Source organism: Sus scrofa, chromosome 1 (genome assembly GCF_054392235.1).
Source record: "Sus scrofa isolate SSC_HxYL_T2T_F1_AM1 chromosome 1, Sscrofa_HxYL_maternal_Yorkshire_Landrace_v2.0, whole genome shotgun sequence".
Taxonomy (NCBI): domain Eukaryota; kingdom Metazoa; phylum Chordata; class Mammalia; order Artiodactyla; family Suidae; genus Sus; species Sus scrofa.
The window spans coordinates 49,971,135-49,987,238 of NC_139383.1; the positions used below are offsets into that span (position 1 = coordinate 49,971,135).

General features: G+C 40.3%; 1 protein-coding gene across 1 annotated transcript in view; it reads right to left on the reverse strand.

Annotated features, from left to right (window-relative positions):
* LMBRD1 (LMBR1 domain containing 1) overlaps positions 1-15,718 on the reverse strand; it is a 107,822-nt gene extending 92,104 nt beyond the window's left edge. The window contains exons 1-3 of the mRNA XM_013992625.3: positions 15,586-15,718; positions 9,449-9,625; positions 422-482 (exon numbers count right to left, since the gene is read on the reverse strand). Coding sequence (XP_013848079.2) covers positions 422-482; positions 9,449-9,625; positions 15,586-15,663 — 316 coding nt within the window. The 5' untranslated portion in view covers positions 15,664-15,718. The remainder of the gene's footprint in view (positions 1-421; positions 483-9,448; positions 9,626-15,585) is intronic.
* Between the last annotated feature and the right edge of the window lie 386 nt (positions 15,719-16,104).

The following is a 16,104-nucleotide window of genomic DNA, read 5'->3' on the forward strand; positions in this document are numbered from 1 at the left end:
CTAATCCCACACTAGGGAAGGAAGAGAGAGGGAAAGAGGGAGGGCCCAATCTACCAAGACCCCTAGATTAATGTACTCTATAGAGTATAAGAAAGGCTATGCTGCAAACTCCAAGATTTAAAAAATCTTACGGCAAGTGGGAAATTTGTAACATGTAACACTACCAAATAACGGTAACAAAGGAAGATAGCTGAGATTTAAAGTAATTTCATTGAACCCCCACAAAGAAGCACTGCAAGTGAATCTAAGTGAAGAAAAGGATATTAGGAAGTTTCAGAATGATGAGGTGAGTTCCACATTACTTATACATGGTATAAAAACAGTCATCTCAAGTCTGATATCAAAACTAAACATTTACATGTAGCTTTATTCTACATTTTGTGAGCAACCCAGATAGGAAATGAAATGGAAAGATACTTACTATAGTAACCATATAATACCGTGTCCTCGATCTGTCTGCTGACATTAGCATTAGCCCAGTCCTAGGATAAAAAGGAAACAATAGAAATATTAATGAAGCATCCATTTGCTTAACAGTTATAATTAACTTCAAATATGATTGAGTATCCCTTAAAAATGTATCAATTGTCTCCTACAAGTATGGTCTGTGCCTCAAGAGGTGAGAGACGGGCAAGGAAACTGACAAATTTCAACAGGTAAATGCTGATAAGATGACAACATGTCTGGGAAAACAGAAGCAGGGGGCGGCTGTGGGCCCACTGAAGGCCAGAGATGGCTTCCCAAAATGACCCTAAACTTAGACCTGAAAAAAATAGTAGGAAGGAGGGAAGAGAGTAAAGGAGCATTAAAGAGAAAGTCTGAAAAAATTCCAAGAAGCTAAAAATAGATTGCCTAAAGCTTTTGGAAAGGTAAGAGAAAGCAGGTGGAGTGAGGAAGAGGAAGGATATAGGTTTGAGGGACTTGTGAGCCATGCTAAGCATTTTGGCCTCCGTCCTAAGGGCAATGGAAAACAGTGACACATTTTTACGCAGAGTGACAAGTATGATTTGTGTTTTTGAAAGAAGATAGCATAATATAATTTTTTTTGAAAATACCTAAAAAAAAATAACAGTTAATCTGAAGTTCTTTACATTCATCCTACATGGTTTAAATTAGCAATCTAAACTTAATAATTTAACTTAGAACATTAATTCAAATGAATCTTTTCAAAAAAAAAAAAAAAAAAAAAAAGAACCTGAGGTATAAGAGCAAGTCCTCTGGAATATCCTAATCTTATGCACATGAAAAATTAAACCTGGAGAGTTTATGTTACTGGTCATTGCTATTAAGTAGCAAGGCTCAAATTAGTATCCACATCAGTTTTGTTCTATCACCACTCTGAGAGCTCAAGTCTGTATCAACATCCCACTACAAGGTCTCTTAAGGAAGAGTACCAACATTTAATTCTAAAATAATTTAGGTTTTTCTTTTTTTCACCTACAAACATCTCTAGCAAAGAATATCTATGAATTTCTTAGTGACAGATGCCTAAAAGAACAAAAATGTGGAAAATACAAATTTAGCACTACAAATGCAAACCTTGACACACAGTGCACAATAAAAATAGTATTTTTTCCAATAGCAATTAAGACTATTAAAAAAAACTTAATAGGCTAAATTTAAAAATTACATTAACTATATAAAGAAAAAAAGTATAGCATATAAAAAAATCCAAATAAATGAAGTCACATGTTCCCACATGAAAAGACTGTAATGTAAATACCAAATCTCCCCAAATCTATAAAAACAGTATATTGCCAATCAAAATCCCAATAGCAGGTACAGTGTTTTGACATGCTGACTCTAACAGGCATCTGAAAACTATACAAGCAAAAGTGAAGAAATTTTTTTTTTTAGGCCCCCATCTGCAGCATATGGAAGTTCCCAGGCTAGGGGTCAAATTGGAGCTGCATCTGCAACCTATGCCACAGCCACAGCCACAGCCACACTGGATCCTCATCCACTGAGTGAGGCCGGGGGTCAAACCAGCATCCTCATGACTTGATGTTGGGTTCTTAACCTGCTGAGCCACAACGGGACTCTGGAGACATTTTTTGGAAAAGACCAACAATGAGGAATTTACCCCATTACTAAACTTTACTAATAAAGCACGAAAATGTATTTGCTACCTACCTAAATGGCAAAACGTAAAACCATCCAATAGTGGCAAATGTGGAGGAAAAGCCATCTACACACAGTATTAGTAAGAAAGATAGTCCATGACATAGACATTCTTCATTGGAATATACCCTAAAAAGAGTCACGCAAATCAGGGCAGTATGAGTACACAGGCATGTTTTGAGACAAGTGGTCCCATCCACTGAGTGACCTCAAGGTCTTCTGCTGGGATGTCTGGCAACAAGTTAGCCCAGATGGGTCTCCCCTGCCCACCAGGAGGAGGGGTGTCCTCCACCTCAATCACCGAGGTGACCAAGGGGCCCAAGGACACTGAAATGTTCCATCGCCCCATGAATAGCCTGTATCCATACCAAGTCCACAGTGTTTATCTACCCAGGGGCCCACTCTTCTGCTTGCCCTGCAGGAAGAGAGAACAAAAAGAGGCAGGGGTGGCTGCTGAAGCACTTCCACTTCAGGAAAACTCACCACTGTGCAGACTCTCAAGCATATAAGAACATGTGTAGTTGCTGACCCTTATCCCTGTAAAGTCCAGCCTGTACCAAGCAGTGTTTATTGATTTTTCACCCAAGATTCTCTCCCAATAATATTCACGGTAATGTGATTTAAAAACTAAAAAACTGTAAACAACAACAAAATGGAGACAATATTATTGCCTGGGGAGAAATGGTAAAACGTACCACTATTCATTTATAACATGGAATATCATATAGACATTAAAAACAATGAATGCCCTATAAACTGGCCTATGTGGCTATCATCCATGAAGTAACTTTGAGGTGTGTGTGGAGGGGAACAAAACAAGTTGCAACCAATAGTTTTAACAATGAAATCTTTGTCTAGAAAATGATGAAACACTGTACATATACTACAGAAAAAAATGTAAAGAAAATTAAATAGTGCTTACCACATAAGACTGGAAAAGCACTGGGGAGAATTCTAGCCAATGACCAGAAAAATTTTCATCAATGATTCAAGTATCCAAACGAATATATACACAATCAAAGCTTCAGCTCCCCAAAGCTGTGTTTCTTTAGTGGTAGTTTATGCATCAAAACAGAAATTTTAAAAGATTTCTAAAACTTGAAGATTTTTTGAAACAGAGGATAATTACATCTATCCCTACGCAAGCTTCCTATCAATGAGGTCTTAATGTATCCACTGAGAATCACTTGAAAGTTCAATTTTAAAACTGAAGACCCAAACCTCAGAAAAAAAGTAAATGTGGAAAGTCTGAAAGTAACCTAATGCTAAAGGTTCATTGAAATTTAGCATCTTTTGCCCTCCAAGGTTCTTTTGTCTAACCAAATCTTATGGCAGTTAGAGTATTACTGTTACTATTTTAAATCAAAAATATGTGTAAAGTATACAACATCACTCAACTACTATTTGTGTATTTGGCTTTTATATACTCTGATGTACTCTCAAAAAAGTACTTAGTTTACGAAATCTTTTTTTCTGCATTCTGAGAAATGTTATGCCCTTGGTACATTTTACAAACTACAGCCTCCCCAAGTAGAGACCAAAGGGAACTTCAGAAGACTCAAAGAAACATGAGACAATCTTAAGAATACTAAATAGAGAATATTAAAGAAAATAATTTTGTATTGTTTTGTTTTGTTTGGCCATGCCCACAGCATATGGAAATTTCCAGGCCAGGGATCAAATCCACAGCACAGCAGCGACCTGAGCCACAGCAGTGACAACAGTGACCCTTAACCACCAGGCCACCAGGGAAATCCTAAAAAAGAACATTTTAGAACAAAGGAAAAGAATATAAATTCCATAGAATAAAGATGTAATGGTCTGTGTATATAAAACTCCCTTTCCTAGTTCTCAAGATGACTTTTTGAAATACTCAGTCCCACACAAAACTATACTTTGACTCTCCTTAATTTAACCTCACTTTATACCAGTAGTTCTCATTCAGGGGTGATTTAGTCCCCTGTGGGATATCTGGCCATGTTTCGGACACTGCGGAGCTGGGTAGGGGGAGGTCTATATGCTACTGACACCTTGGCATCCAGTGGGTAGAGGCAAGGATGTGGTAAACATCAACAGAGAATTACCCAGCACAAAATGCCAATGGTTGAGAAACACTGACAAGTTCTCTAAAACAATCTGAAATAAAAGACCAGAGCTACTCAGTTTATTCCCAAATCTAAGACCTACCTCCATCTGTACTCAAATGCCAGCTCTTCCTTCTGCCAAGCGCCTGCACGATTTACAGCCAATCCTTTCACTTTGAGGTTCCCGACCCCTCTGCTTTCTCAGGGACACTGCACCTGCAATGATACCCTCACTCCCCTCCCAAAAACCTCACGGATACAAACTCTAGTAGTTTCCACTAAACAAAACATAACCACCACACAAAAAAAACACCTCCCTTGACTCCATTTCCCTCTTCCCTGTGGACAGGAAAGTGAGAAAGTAGTGAGGGGGACACTTTCCTGTCCACATTTGACTACCCGTCTACTCCACTGAACTTACACTTCACATTCTTTGGTCACCACTGGCCAAAGCCAATGGTCACTTCTCTACCTCTCTCCCTCCACCGGCAACATCACTCTTCCTGTAACACATTCTCCGCCTGAGCAGCCTCCCTCTTCCACCTCTGAGGTGGTCGCCTCTCCCCTGGGCTAGCCTCCACATAACGCAGCACAGCAATCCATGGTTCAGGCCAGCCCTTCTCTGACCACCCAGTCTCCCCAGCTACTGTTCAGTCCACAGTTCTAAATACATCCACATGCTGATGACTTTCAGATACTTCTCTCCACCTGAAGGTTTCCCTGAAGCTTCAGCTCTCTACTGGACATGGCCACTTGAATATATATGACAGGCACTTTGAATGTAACTTGTCCAAAATACAGCTAGTTCTTCTTTTACATTCCTTCACCTGCCCATGTGCAAACATAGGTCTTATTATTCCCCCAGGTTTCCCTATTTCTCCAAGGTGTACAAAGACCTAGGCATCAATGCTTCAGATTTCTTTTTCTGTCAACCCCCATATCTAATCCATCAGCAAATCCAAGCAGTTCTACCTCCAAAGTACATACCAATTTTAATCACTTTTCTCCACTAGCAAGCACCAGTCTTACCCAAGTCACTTTTATTTTTTTACCTTCAATAACTTTACATTGCAGTTATAAGAAAATCTAAACCCATTAGCATGACCTGAAAGTCATAAAAAACTGGTCCCCACCTTCCTCTCATTTCAGCTCATAACAAAGCCTGACCCCCAACATAACACCTCTCAGCCAAACAGGCCAAGTTCTGCCTGCCTAAGGCTCCTGTACCAGATGCTCCTCAGTAAGGCTCCCTCAAACAGGACACTTGGCAGCCTGGTCTGCCGCAGCAATCCAGCCTTCCAGTCCTCCCATCTGAATACCTACAACCAAATTGACTCACACATCAATCTGTTCTATATCCTCACAGAATTGAGCACCTCAAAGTGAGCTTGTTTTATTTGTTTGTTTACATGAGTCTGGTCTTACAGAATGTAAGCTCCCTGAGACCAGCGGCCTCATTGGTTGTCATTGTTAATCTCCAGAAATCATTTGTCAGGTATACGTTGCATATTTAAGAAATATTAAGTGAAACAGAGTTCCCGTTGTGGCTCAGAGGTAACTAACCTAACTAGTATCCATGAGGATGCAAGTTCGATCCCTGGCCTCGATCAGTGGGTTAAGGATCAACTATTGCCTCGAGTTGTGGTGTAGGTTGCAGATGAGGCTCAGATCCTGAGTTCTGTGGCTGTTGCAGAGGCTGGCAGCTGCAGCTCAGATTTGACCCCTAGCCTGGGAACTTCTATATGCTACATGTGCGGCCCTAAAAAGCAAAAATAAATAAATAAATAAATATTAAGTGAATGAATATATTAAAGTGTAGTGAAGAATACAAAGTTCTAAAATACAATTACTAGTATTTGATAATAGCAGTGAGGCAACAGTAGAGAATTCAACCCAGACATCTCACAGTAATAGGCCATAAAGACATTTAATCACTGGCAGTGGGAAGAGATGGACACTTTAGCTACCAAAATATTAAATGTTTTGATGCCATATCTTAATTACTAATTTTATTTTCATTTTATGCACTGTATAAAATAAAAATCATCTGTTCACATTAGTGGCCATTTCTAATTTTTTGATTGGTTCACTATGTGTATATCACTATCCAAAGTTATTGGCCAACTATACAAGACACGTAGCAGAATACTTCCAGCTATTCTTTAATTTTTTTTTTTAATCTAAAAAGCTAAATTATTTTATAAAAAAACTAGAAACAGATTACCTGGTTAAAATTATTTATAATTCCATGTATTGAAAAAAGGGTCAATGGAAACAATTCAAACATGATTACAATATACCCTTGGCCAAAAGAAGGCAGAGACAGGTAGGAAGGTAAATAAGACAAAATAGAGAAAGTATTGTTGACTCCCTGCCTGGCACCCTTGATTCCTAAGCCAAATGTTAGCTGTCATTGACATCTGGAGCTTTCAAGCAGTTATCATACCTTAAAGCAGGTCTATAACCAGTCATAGATTCCAATATTGGAGATGGAAATAGAGAAAGACAATACATGTATTCATTTAGGAGCAAGAAATACACACTGTAAAACAGGGATACAAAATAATTCATTGTAGACAATAACACTGTCTTGTACTGTATATGTTGACTAATAAGGATGGAATAGATTACAGACACTGTGGCATACATTCACCCTAGGATAGCTAAATAGAGAGCTGTGGCATAAAGTCTGAAAAGTAATTCTTAAATACTTTTGTCTTTCACTAAGCACCTCAAGAGAATTCATTAATAAGTTTTCGAAGAAAATACTCTCTACAGTTTATTGGGAAAGAGTTCTATGAAAGTCTTTTCAGTTCAACTTTGCGTATAATCATAGGCCAGGTCAAGTTGGCTAAAAACAAACAACTAAATAGAAACAACTAAGTAAATGAAAAGTAGGAGGGGGAAAAAAAAAAAAAAAAGAGCATACAATTGCTGAATGAATAACCCCTCAATAATTTAAAAAAAAAAAGTTTTTTTTAAAGTAAGGGAGGAGTTTCCTGTGGCCTAGTAGTTAGGAATCCAGCATCATCACTGCTGTGGCTTGGGTTCAATCCCTGGCCCAGGAACTTCCGCATGCCACATGCGCAGCCAAAAAAAAATGTAGGGGAAAAAAACATTAACATGGAATTTTCCCCTTCTAATTATCAGTGCCACATTTTGATTTAACATAATATAAGCACATTAACTACTGCTATACATTTTCTTCTCTTATGGAGCATTTAATAAGTTTATAGGAAATACTTCTGTTTCTTCAGGTAGATGAATTCCTAAAGTCTTGTTTAAACAAGTATAATGCAATCTTATTATAAATTAGATGAGACAAAAAAACAAAATATAAAACAAAAAACTAGTACCCAGAAAGTGACTACTAAATTAAGCATAGTTTCAGAACAACTACTAATCTAAAGAGAAGGTTTATAGTTTCATGAAAATACTTACTTTAGAAATTTCAAATGAAAACATAATCCCACAAAATCTAGACAGATCAAGTATTCTAAATTGAAAACTTAAAAAAAAAAAAAAAATCTCCCGCTCAAACAATAATTGTACAAGGGAAAATACTATATCCACTGCATCAGACAGATATAGATACAGGTACTGATCTAGAGCCCTGTGAGCAGAGCCCTGGAGCCAGACATCAGAGCTTCAAATCCCAGCAACAGCACTCAGAAACCCTACAACCTGAGATGGGTTCCATCAACTCTGAACCTTGGTTTCCTGCCCATAAAAACATGGATAACACTATCTACCTTGTAGGGTTGTTTGGGACATTAACAGCAGTTAGGATACATAAAACATTTAGGACAAGATCTGAAGCATAGTAAGAACTCGACAGATGTTAGTTACTATCTCTCTTTACAGCATTTGGAACTTACTAAGTGCTCAATTAATACTTGCTAAATGAATGACTGACCAACAGAAAGTAAATGTAGTTTTCACAAAAATCAGAATCTATCCAACCTAACTACAGGGAGTACCCACTGTGGCTCAGCAGGCTGATGTTTTCTCTGTGAGGATTCAGGTTCGATCCCTGGGTTAAGGATCCAGTTTGCCACAAGGTGCGGTGTAGGTTGCAGATGCGATTTGAGTCCAGTGTTGCAGTGGCGTAGGTTGCAGATGAGGTTTGAGTCCAGTTGCTGCAGCTCTGATTTGACCCCAAGCCTGGGAACTTTCATATGCAACAAATGTAGCTGCAAAAAACAACAACAACAACAAAAACAGGCAAATCTAACTACAGAAACATTTTTAAATTATTTAAGCCCAGTTGGTCCACTTCAGAAACTTATTTTGGAACCAAGCATTATTCAGATAGTTGAAATAGTATTTAATTCAAATATCTAAGTACATACTACATGTTAAACACTGGCCACACAGAAACAAACAAGACACAGTTCCTGTCTCATAAAAGCTTATGTTTGCATAACTGAAAAAGAACTCAGAAATCTTCGGTCCAACACCACTCATTTTAAAAATGAAGAACTTGAAGTTCAGAAAAGTTCATTTTGGCCAATGACACATGCTAGATAGTGAAGAGACCAGAACTCAGGTCTGATAATCCACAGACTACGTACGCAAGAGTGACCCAGAATATTCAATATGAGATAGAGATGAGGACCCTAAGTCTATCACCAACAAGTGCCCTCCTAAACTATCTACTTACTACATTAATGCAAATCAAGTCAAACAGAATTCAAGGGAGCAATGACAGGCACAAAGATAAAACCCATTATGATTACTCAGTATTGCCTCAGATTAACAAAAGGCATTCTTCGCAGTTGAGTGGCTGTTGCATTAATAGTCCTTAGGCCAGTGGAGGGTCTGTTCCAAGTTTGTTGTCACATTCTCAGCCTTACTTCCATTCTCTCTTATTTCCAGAGACATGGATAAAACACAATAAACACTGCACTGTGACACTTAAGCACTTCATTGCCAAGAATATGAAAGGCGAGGCAGTTGCCCGCTGTGGCTCAGAAGAAAGGAACCCAACTGCAATCCATGAGGATGTAGGTTCAATCCCTTGCCTCACTCAGCAGGTTGAGAATCTGGTGTCACGATCCCGATACGAGAGCTGTAGTGCAGGTGGCAGACCCGGATCAGGCATTGCCATGGCTGTGGTGTAGGCTTGCAGCTACAGCTCCAATTCAGCCCCTAGCCTGGGAACTTCCATATGCTACAGATGCGGCCTTAAAAAGCAAAAAATAAATGAGGGGGGGGAAATCACAAAATATGATAATAATTACCTTAAATGTACCATTTTGATTTTTCATGTAAGAAACCAAAAATATATCCACTGGGAGAAGTGCTGATGTGATCAGTGCAATCGCCAGAGAAAAAATTGCTGTTATGGTGGAGACAACTTCACTTTCCCGCTGACTTTGATATTTACGAACATATATCCAGCAAAATGCCAAAATAGCCTGAAATAGAACAAAAAGAAATGTTTTGTTACTGCCCTGAGAACACATATTCTCTAAAACTAATTTTAGTATGTATTTGGAAGTCTTCAATGGCAAACTATGGCAAGTAAAGATTCTTTCAGATGTGTAAGGTCTGCCACCCCTTATAAACTTAAGATTTATAGTTTTTAAAGCTTATTTCATGAATGCCATATAACTTCACTTGGGTGCAAAGACAAACACACACACACACACAAACAAGCAAAAGTTATCGATAACATTGCTCAGTTACATATTTCCTCATCGAACACAGTGCAACCATTAATGGTCTCACACAATCATTCCAGTTGTAATGAGCTCAGCAGATTTCTTCCTTACAGATCTCTTAACTGAAGATTAACTGGAAGTTGTTCTATTCTATTCTTACTATGGAAGCATTAATATATACCACTAACCAACCAGGTACTCTTAATAGTCAACAACGCCTTTCTAGAAACTAATTGAGTATAGGACTTTACTCTTCAGCTCCTCTGACTTAGGGAGCATCAGAACCCCTTGGATGGCCCTGCTCCCAAAGATTCAGATTCAATAGGTCTGGAGAGGGTCCAGAAAAATCTGCATCTGTAACAAATTCCCAGGTGAGGACGATATTGGCCCAGGAACCACACTTTGAGAATCTCTGCTCTGCTCAATCATAGGGGATTGCAGATAGATACTAAATCGTGATTCTCAACCTTGGCTGTGTTAGAATCACCTGGGTAAAAACTTGACTACCCTTACACCCTCCCTGCAAATCAGTTCACTCAGAGAGTGAGGCTCCTCCAGGTATCAGCACTTTAAATGCCTGAGGATTTCAATCAGAGCCAAACTTGAGAACCATTGTTTTAAGTAAGCTCTACAAAAGCTCTGGGACAAAAGCATTGTTTTGTCCTTTCATGCCTTGATTGTTGAATCTGTTGAATCCCAACAGATTCAGCTTTGAGAGTAAGCAGGAAAGGCAGGGCTTCCCTAGAGAAAAGAGAACCCGGAATGACTTTCTTGACGAAGGAGAAGCCATTTTCGCCCAAGTCATCCTATGATCTAAACCCAGCCATAGTACAAGTCCTACAAGGAACTACCTAATTAAAGATCTTAAAGGAAAAAAAAACACTGTTATTGGCAAGAGAAGTAACAACACTAAAGATAAAAAATCAGTGGTAAACGCCCCATTCTGTTTCAAGGGTAAAGATTAGCCTGAAGCTCTTTCTGGGGCTGTTCAGCATAATTTAAACCCCCCTCAAGCACTAGGTCAACAGGAACAAGGGATGATGATGTTGGTCTTTGACTTCAGTCAACTAAAGCATGGACTCCACTGACCTTTGCCCCAGTCTTAAATTAGAATTCTCCTCTGCTCAAGCCCCTTCATGAATATGTATAATACCTTTAGCTTACAAGTTCCCTAATCTTGTTGCCGAGGAGACACTAATTTAGGAAGATCCCCAGAGTTCTCCTTGCTTGCCTCAAGAAATCTTCCTTTCTCCCAATCTTTGGCTCAGTTGTATATTTTTGACTCCACACCCACCAAGAGGTGAATCCTGTTTTTCGGGATTCTGGGTATCCTAGTTCAGGAGCCAGAAGTGAAGTGAGAACATCACCTAACTAGTTCCAGTTTCCAATTTCTACCACAATCAAGACAGAATAGTTCCATCATGGTAGAAAAATCCCCTATGCCCTTCCATATTTAACCTCTCTCTCCAGCCCTTGACAACCACTATCTGTTATCTGTCCCCTTAACTTCTGTTTTTTCTAGAATGTCATAATGTACTTATATGTCTTTTGGATCTGGCTTCTTTCACTCAGCATAATGCATTTGAAATCCATCCAAGTTGTTGCATGTAATTCCTTCACATTACTAACATTTCAGCTGGTGTCAGAACAGCAAGAAAAAGTAAAGTGAAAAGGGAATGTGTACTTTGGAACCTGGATGCTGAAGAAGAGAGAAAAAGGAAGGAAGGAAGGAAAGGATGAAAAAAGGAAGGACGGAAGGAAAGAAAGAAGGAAAGAAGGAAGGAAAGCAAGTAGGCTGGCCTACCTAGGTTCAAATTTGGGCTTAACTATTTACTAATTTCTTTTCGTTTGGGAAAATTATTTTTCATTGAATATTACTTTAATATTCAATGAGTCTGCTTCTAAATGATCTCATAAATATTTAAAATATTTCTCAAGTTATATTGGAGTTAACTGGAAGACAAGCCTTTTCTTTCTATTCTTAGCAGTCCCTGACACAAAGTCCTCAATAAATTTATTGTTGGACTTCCAGATCTGAACTTTTACAAAGTTCAAGGTGATGGGTATTACTGCAAAGAAGGAGTCTATCAATAAAAGCAGGCATTCAGGTAAAAGACAACCTAAGCAAAATAGTTAGGCCAGAGCTTCCCAAACTTTCTGGTCTCAGTTTTAAAACAGAACCACAAAGAGCTTTTTGTTTATGTGGGTTATATCTATCAGTAGTTACTATATTATAAATCAAATGTTCTCATCTAGAAGATAGGTATAAAATACTTCTTTCATAGCAGGTTATAAGAATTAAGTGACATGTAAAGAATTTAGCACAGTGACAGGTCATAGTAATTGCTAAACAAACAGTAATTATTGTTAAATGTCATATGAAATAACATCGTAGAGGATTTCATTAAATAAACTAATATATAATTTTGCTAACAATTATAAAGAATGGTTTAGAGCTGTCCCCAACCCTTCTCAAGAGATTCTGATTTAACTGGTCTAGGCATCAGGACTTTTAACACTCCCTGGGTGGCTTAAATGAAGCATCAGGGTGGACAACCACTGGGGAAGAGGCAGGAATAAGAACAGATGAACATTTGTTAAGCTAAACCAGCACACATAAGGCCTGGGATATTGTGAAACTGCAGATTCTGAATCTGTAGGGCTGGGGTCTTATATTTTGTATTTCTAACAAGTACCCAGATGATCCCTTCACCTTGAGTAAGAAGAGCAAAACTTATAGAAATGGGGAGCCCATCTTGCATAGTAACAGGAAATGCAGTTAAACATTAACTTTATTAAACTTCAACCCTTGAGTCTTTCAATACTCCATGGGGGAAAATGTGAAGTATGCACCCAAGTTGCGATGGCTGTCTCCAGGGAAAGTACATCAATAATTATGAGTTGAAAGCCAAACCAGGCACTATTTCCAAGAAACATTTTCACTTGAAAGCACAAGTGACTAAATATGGTTATTCAGAGTTGGATATTTGGCAGATTTTGTCTAAATGAACAAAGGGAGCCTATCACTTCAAGAAAAACAATTGACAGTATTTGTTGCCAATGATAAAAATTCAAGCTCTCAAATGAAAATCAGGATTTTTGGAAAATCTGTATCCAGGACAATGAGCTTGACAATTTCTTAATACTTATTTCCAACACATTTCTTCTGACAAGATCGGTGGTGATACTGATGAATGCGGTTTTTTGATACTATGTAATGAAACGTTCCCCTATTTGGAAGATCTGTATATAATTCAGTGACCCAGTATTTTCTAAATGACCAAATGTATCATGCTATCAAATCATGCATAGGGAAAGACCCAGTCAAAATGCAAAATGGACCAAGGGATTTTAATGCAACAGAATGAAAAATTTACTGACAGGGTTTCAGATTCCTTATTTCAACTAACATTTAAGGAGCTTCTACTTACTGAGTTTTGGTATAGTGTTACAGAATAATATCCACAATTATCTAAAAAATACTCTGCTTCCAACCACAAGACACTCACACTTCATCTACTTCCACCAAAACAACATCTCAAAAGGCTGACTGCAGGAGCAGACATGGGAATCCAGCTCTTCTAATAATCCAGGAATTAAAGAGATTTGTAGAAAATTAAACAACGGCCCCATTACTAATTTTTTTCTACTCCAACATCTAGTTTCAAACTCTTAATTCCCTTCTCATTTTATTTTGTTCCTGATGAAGGCAATCATCAACTTAAATGCCTTCCCCTTTTCACCTATCCAAAGTTTTCCTTAATTCCACTTTCTTCCAATATTATTCTCTTATACCCTATTTAATTCATAAAATCCTACTTTGGTTTTCAATACTTAAAACACATTTCAGGAATTTTTGTTTTCCCACCTATCTTCTGGCCCTACAAATAAGCAACATTTCATTTTGTTTGCATCCTCCTACAATTTACAGCACAACTGCTGTAGCTTAAATGTTTATTAACTGATAACTGCCAAGATATTCCCCTTAGGCTTTGATACAAGTTACATGCTCCTTTTTTTTCCTCTAAACTGTCTTAGAGGAACTTTCCTTCTAAGTTCTTCTGGCTGGCCTAAGAATTAAATTGACATGATATAGATTAACAGGAAAAAATCAAACAAAAGCTTAGACACATGCATATATCAGAGACCCAAGAAAACTTGAATAACTGGCCAAAATGGCCAAAGCCCTCACCTCAAACACCACCTTCAGCTATAGACACATGAGGATGCTGGGGTTAAAGATCTGGAACTTCAACATGGAGGAAGGCAATTCACTTGCAGATACCAAAGCAAAAGTTTGGTAAACAAACGTTTTCAGGGTCAGGCAAAGACAATGGGCCACTGAGTGGACTCCTGAACTCTAGGCCCAAGGGCATATCCTCCACCACAACCACACCCAGCCCACAGTCTTTGCTGATATCTCTGGTGATAGCTCTATTTTGGGAACCGGACTCTTCTAAATTCCTTAAGCATCTAAGAGGTAAAAACGAAGTCTTCCTGAGTCTTCTGCTTCTTAAAAATAAGCCTAAATAAGTCCTTATTAAACCATAGTTATATTTTGGGGTGCCCAAACTCTGCTCTCCTACAAAGTCAACTGAGTATGATGGCCTTAAAGCCACGTGAGCTCTCCAGGTACAGGACTGGACGGGCTTTGGAGACTACAGTCAACCTTCACGGCTTCCATTTTCTCCAAGCAGAGTAAAGCATGTTCCAGAGTAAGGGCAGTATTGTTTTATGGGTGAGTGGTAAGGGCAACAAGAGAAATCTTCTCAAGTTTTCACGCTTTGAATGGGGAGGGAGGGTTTCTGCTGCAACGTCTACTAGAAAAAAATACTGCACAGGTTGCAAACACGGTAGTAGAATCTACAAAGTAAAGTAAAATCGGAGAAGTCTTGAATTCAAAAGAAGTAAACAATTTTTAGGTTTGATTTTGTTTTCGTAATGCAAAGTGGTAAAATATTCTGGGACACTGAGGAGGGCTGAAGACCACGAGGGAAGTGTGAGAATTCGGAGAGGTACGAACAGAAAAGAAACTGAACTCCCAAATAAAAGGATTTTAATACGGGTTAGGGGAGTAAAGGCTAGGCCATTTGGCCCTTTAGGTCCACGTTTTGTTTAGTGCCTAAACAGGAGTCAGGTGGCCAGAAAAGGCGGCACCTGAGGTCAGACAGGTGGTCGTACACACCCTAACAGGGGCAGTGAAGAGGGCCACAGGTCTACTCTGTGCAGGCTTCTCGCCCATCAGAGAATGGGAAAGAACGAGAAACCCAGGAGTGGAACGAACGCCCACGTCATCAAGGCAGGACACCACAATGGGGAGAGAAGGCTGGAGACTCGACCCCCGGCAGGTGTCAACACTTAGGCGCAGGTGGCCAGCACAGCGCTCACAGGATGCGCACAGACAAGCGCTCCTGGCTCCTGCGGCCCCTCCTCACCCATCCCCCTCACCCACCCGCCTCAGTGCCCAGCTTCCCTCGGACCCGCACTCAGCCAGGTCTGCAGCCAGCTTGGTCGGGAACACCTTCCCCAGAAGCTACAGGCAGGCGCGCGCTCTATCCACCCGCCCCACTGCCCCGGCCCTGTCCCCGCCCAGGGCCCAGCAGGAGCTGGAGGGGCGGGGCGACAAGGGTCCCGACCAGGAGGCCAGCGGCGGAGCCGCCTCTTTCCTCCTGCCCCCAGCCCAGGCCCAGAGAAACGCCAAGCGCCTCCCCTACCAGGAGCAGGAGGCCGAAGATGCACCAGCCGATCACTAGCTCGGCAGACGCCGCGCCCGCTGCCGCTGCTGCCGCCATCTTCGCTTCCGGCCGAGGAGGCCTGAGCGAAGGGGCGGAGAGGGAGTGAGCGCACAGACGCGGCGCCCGCGCACCCTAAAGGTTATAGGGGCGGAGGGGCGGAGCTCCTGTTGCCAAGGAGACCAGGCCCGCGAGCGGCCCCTGGCGACCAGCGTCCCAGAGAGGGGCACTTCCGGGACGCCGTGACGTCATCGCGCTGCCGGCTCGCAGGGCGGTGCTCTGAAGAGGCGTGGCCTCACAGCAACCCCGCTGCACCTCTGGTCAAAGCTCTGGGACTGGCAAAGTTGGGGAGTACGGAGCGCTGTGGAAAGGGTGTGTCGGGATTGGCCTATTACCATTGTAAAGAATGAGGTCCCTAGTGTCCAAAGAAGAATGAGCACTTGATTTGCAGAAGTTCTGCCCAGGTTTCAAGAATGGCTGACTTTCAAGGAAAAGTTTCCC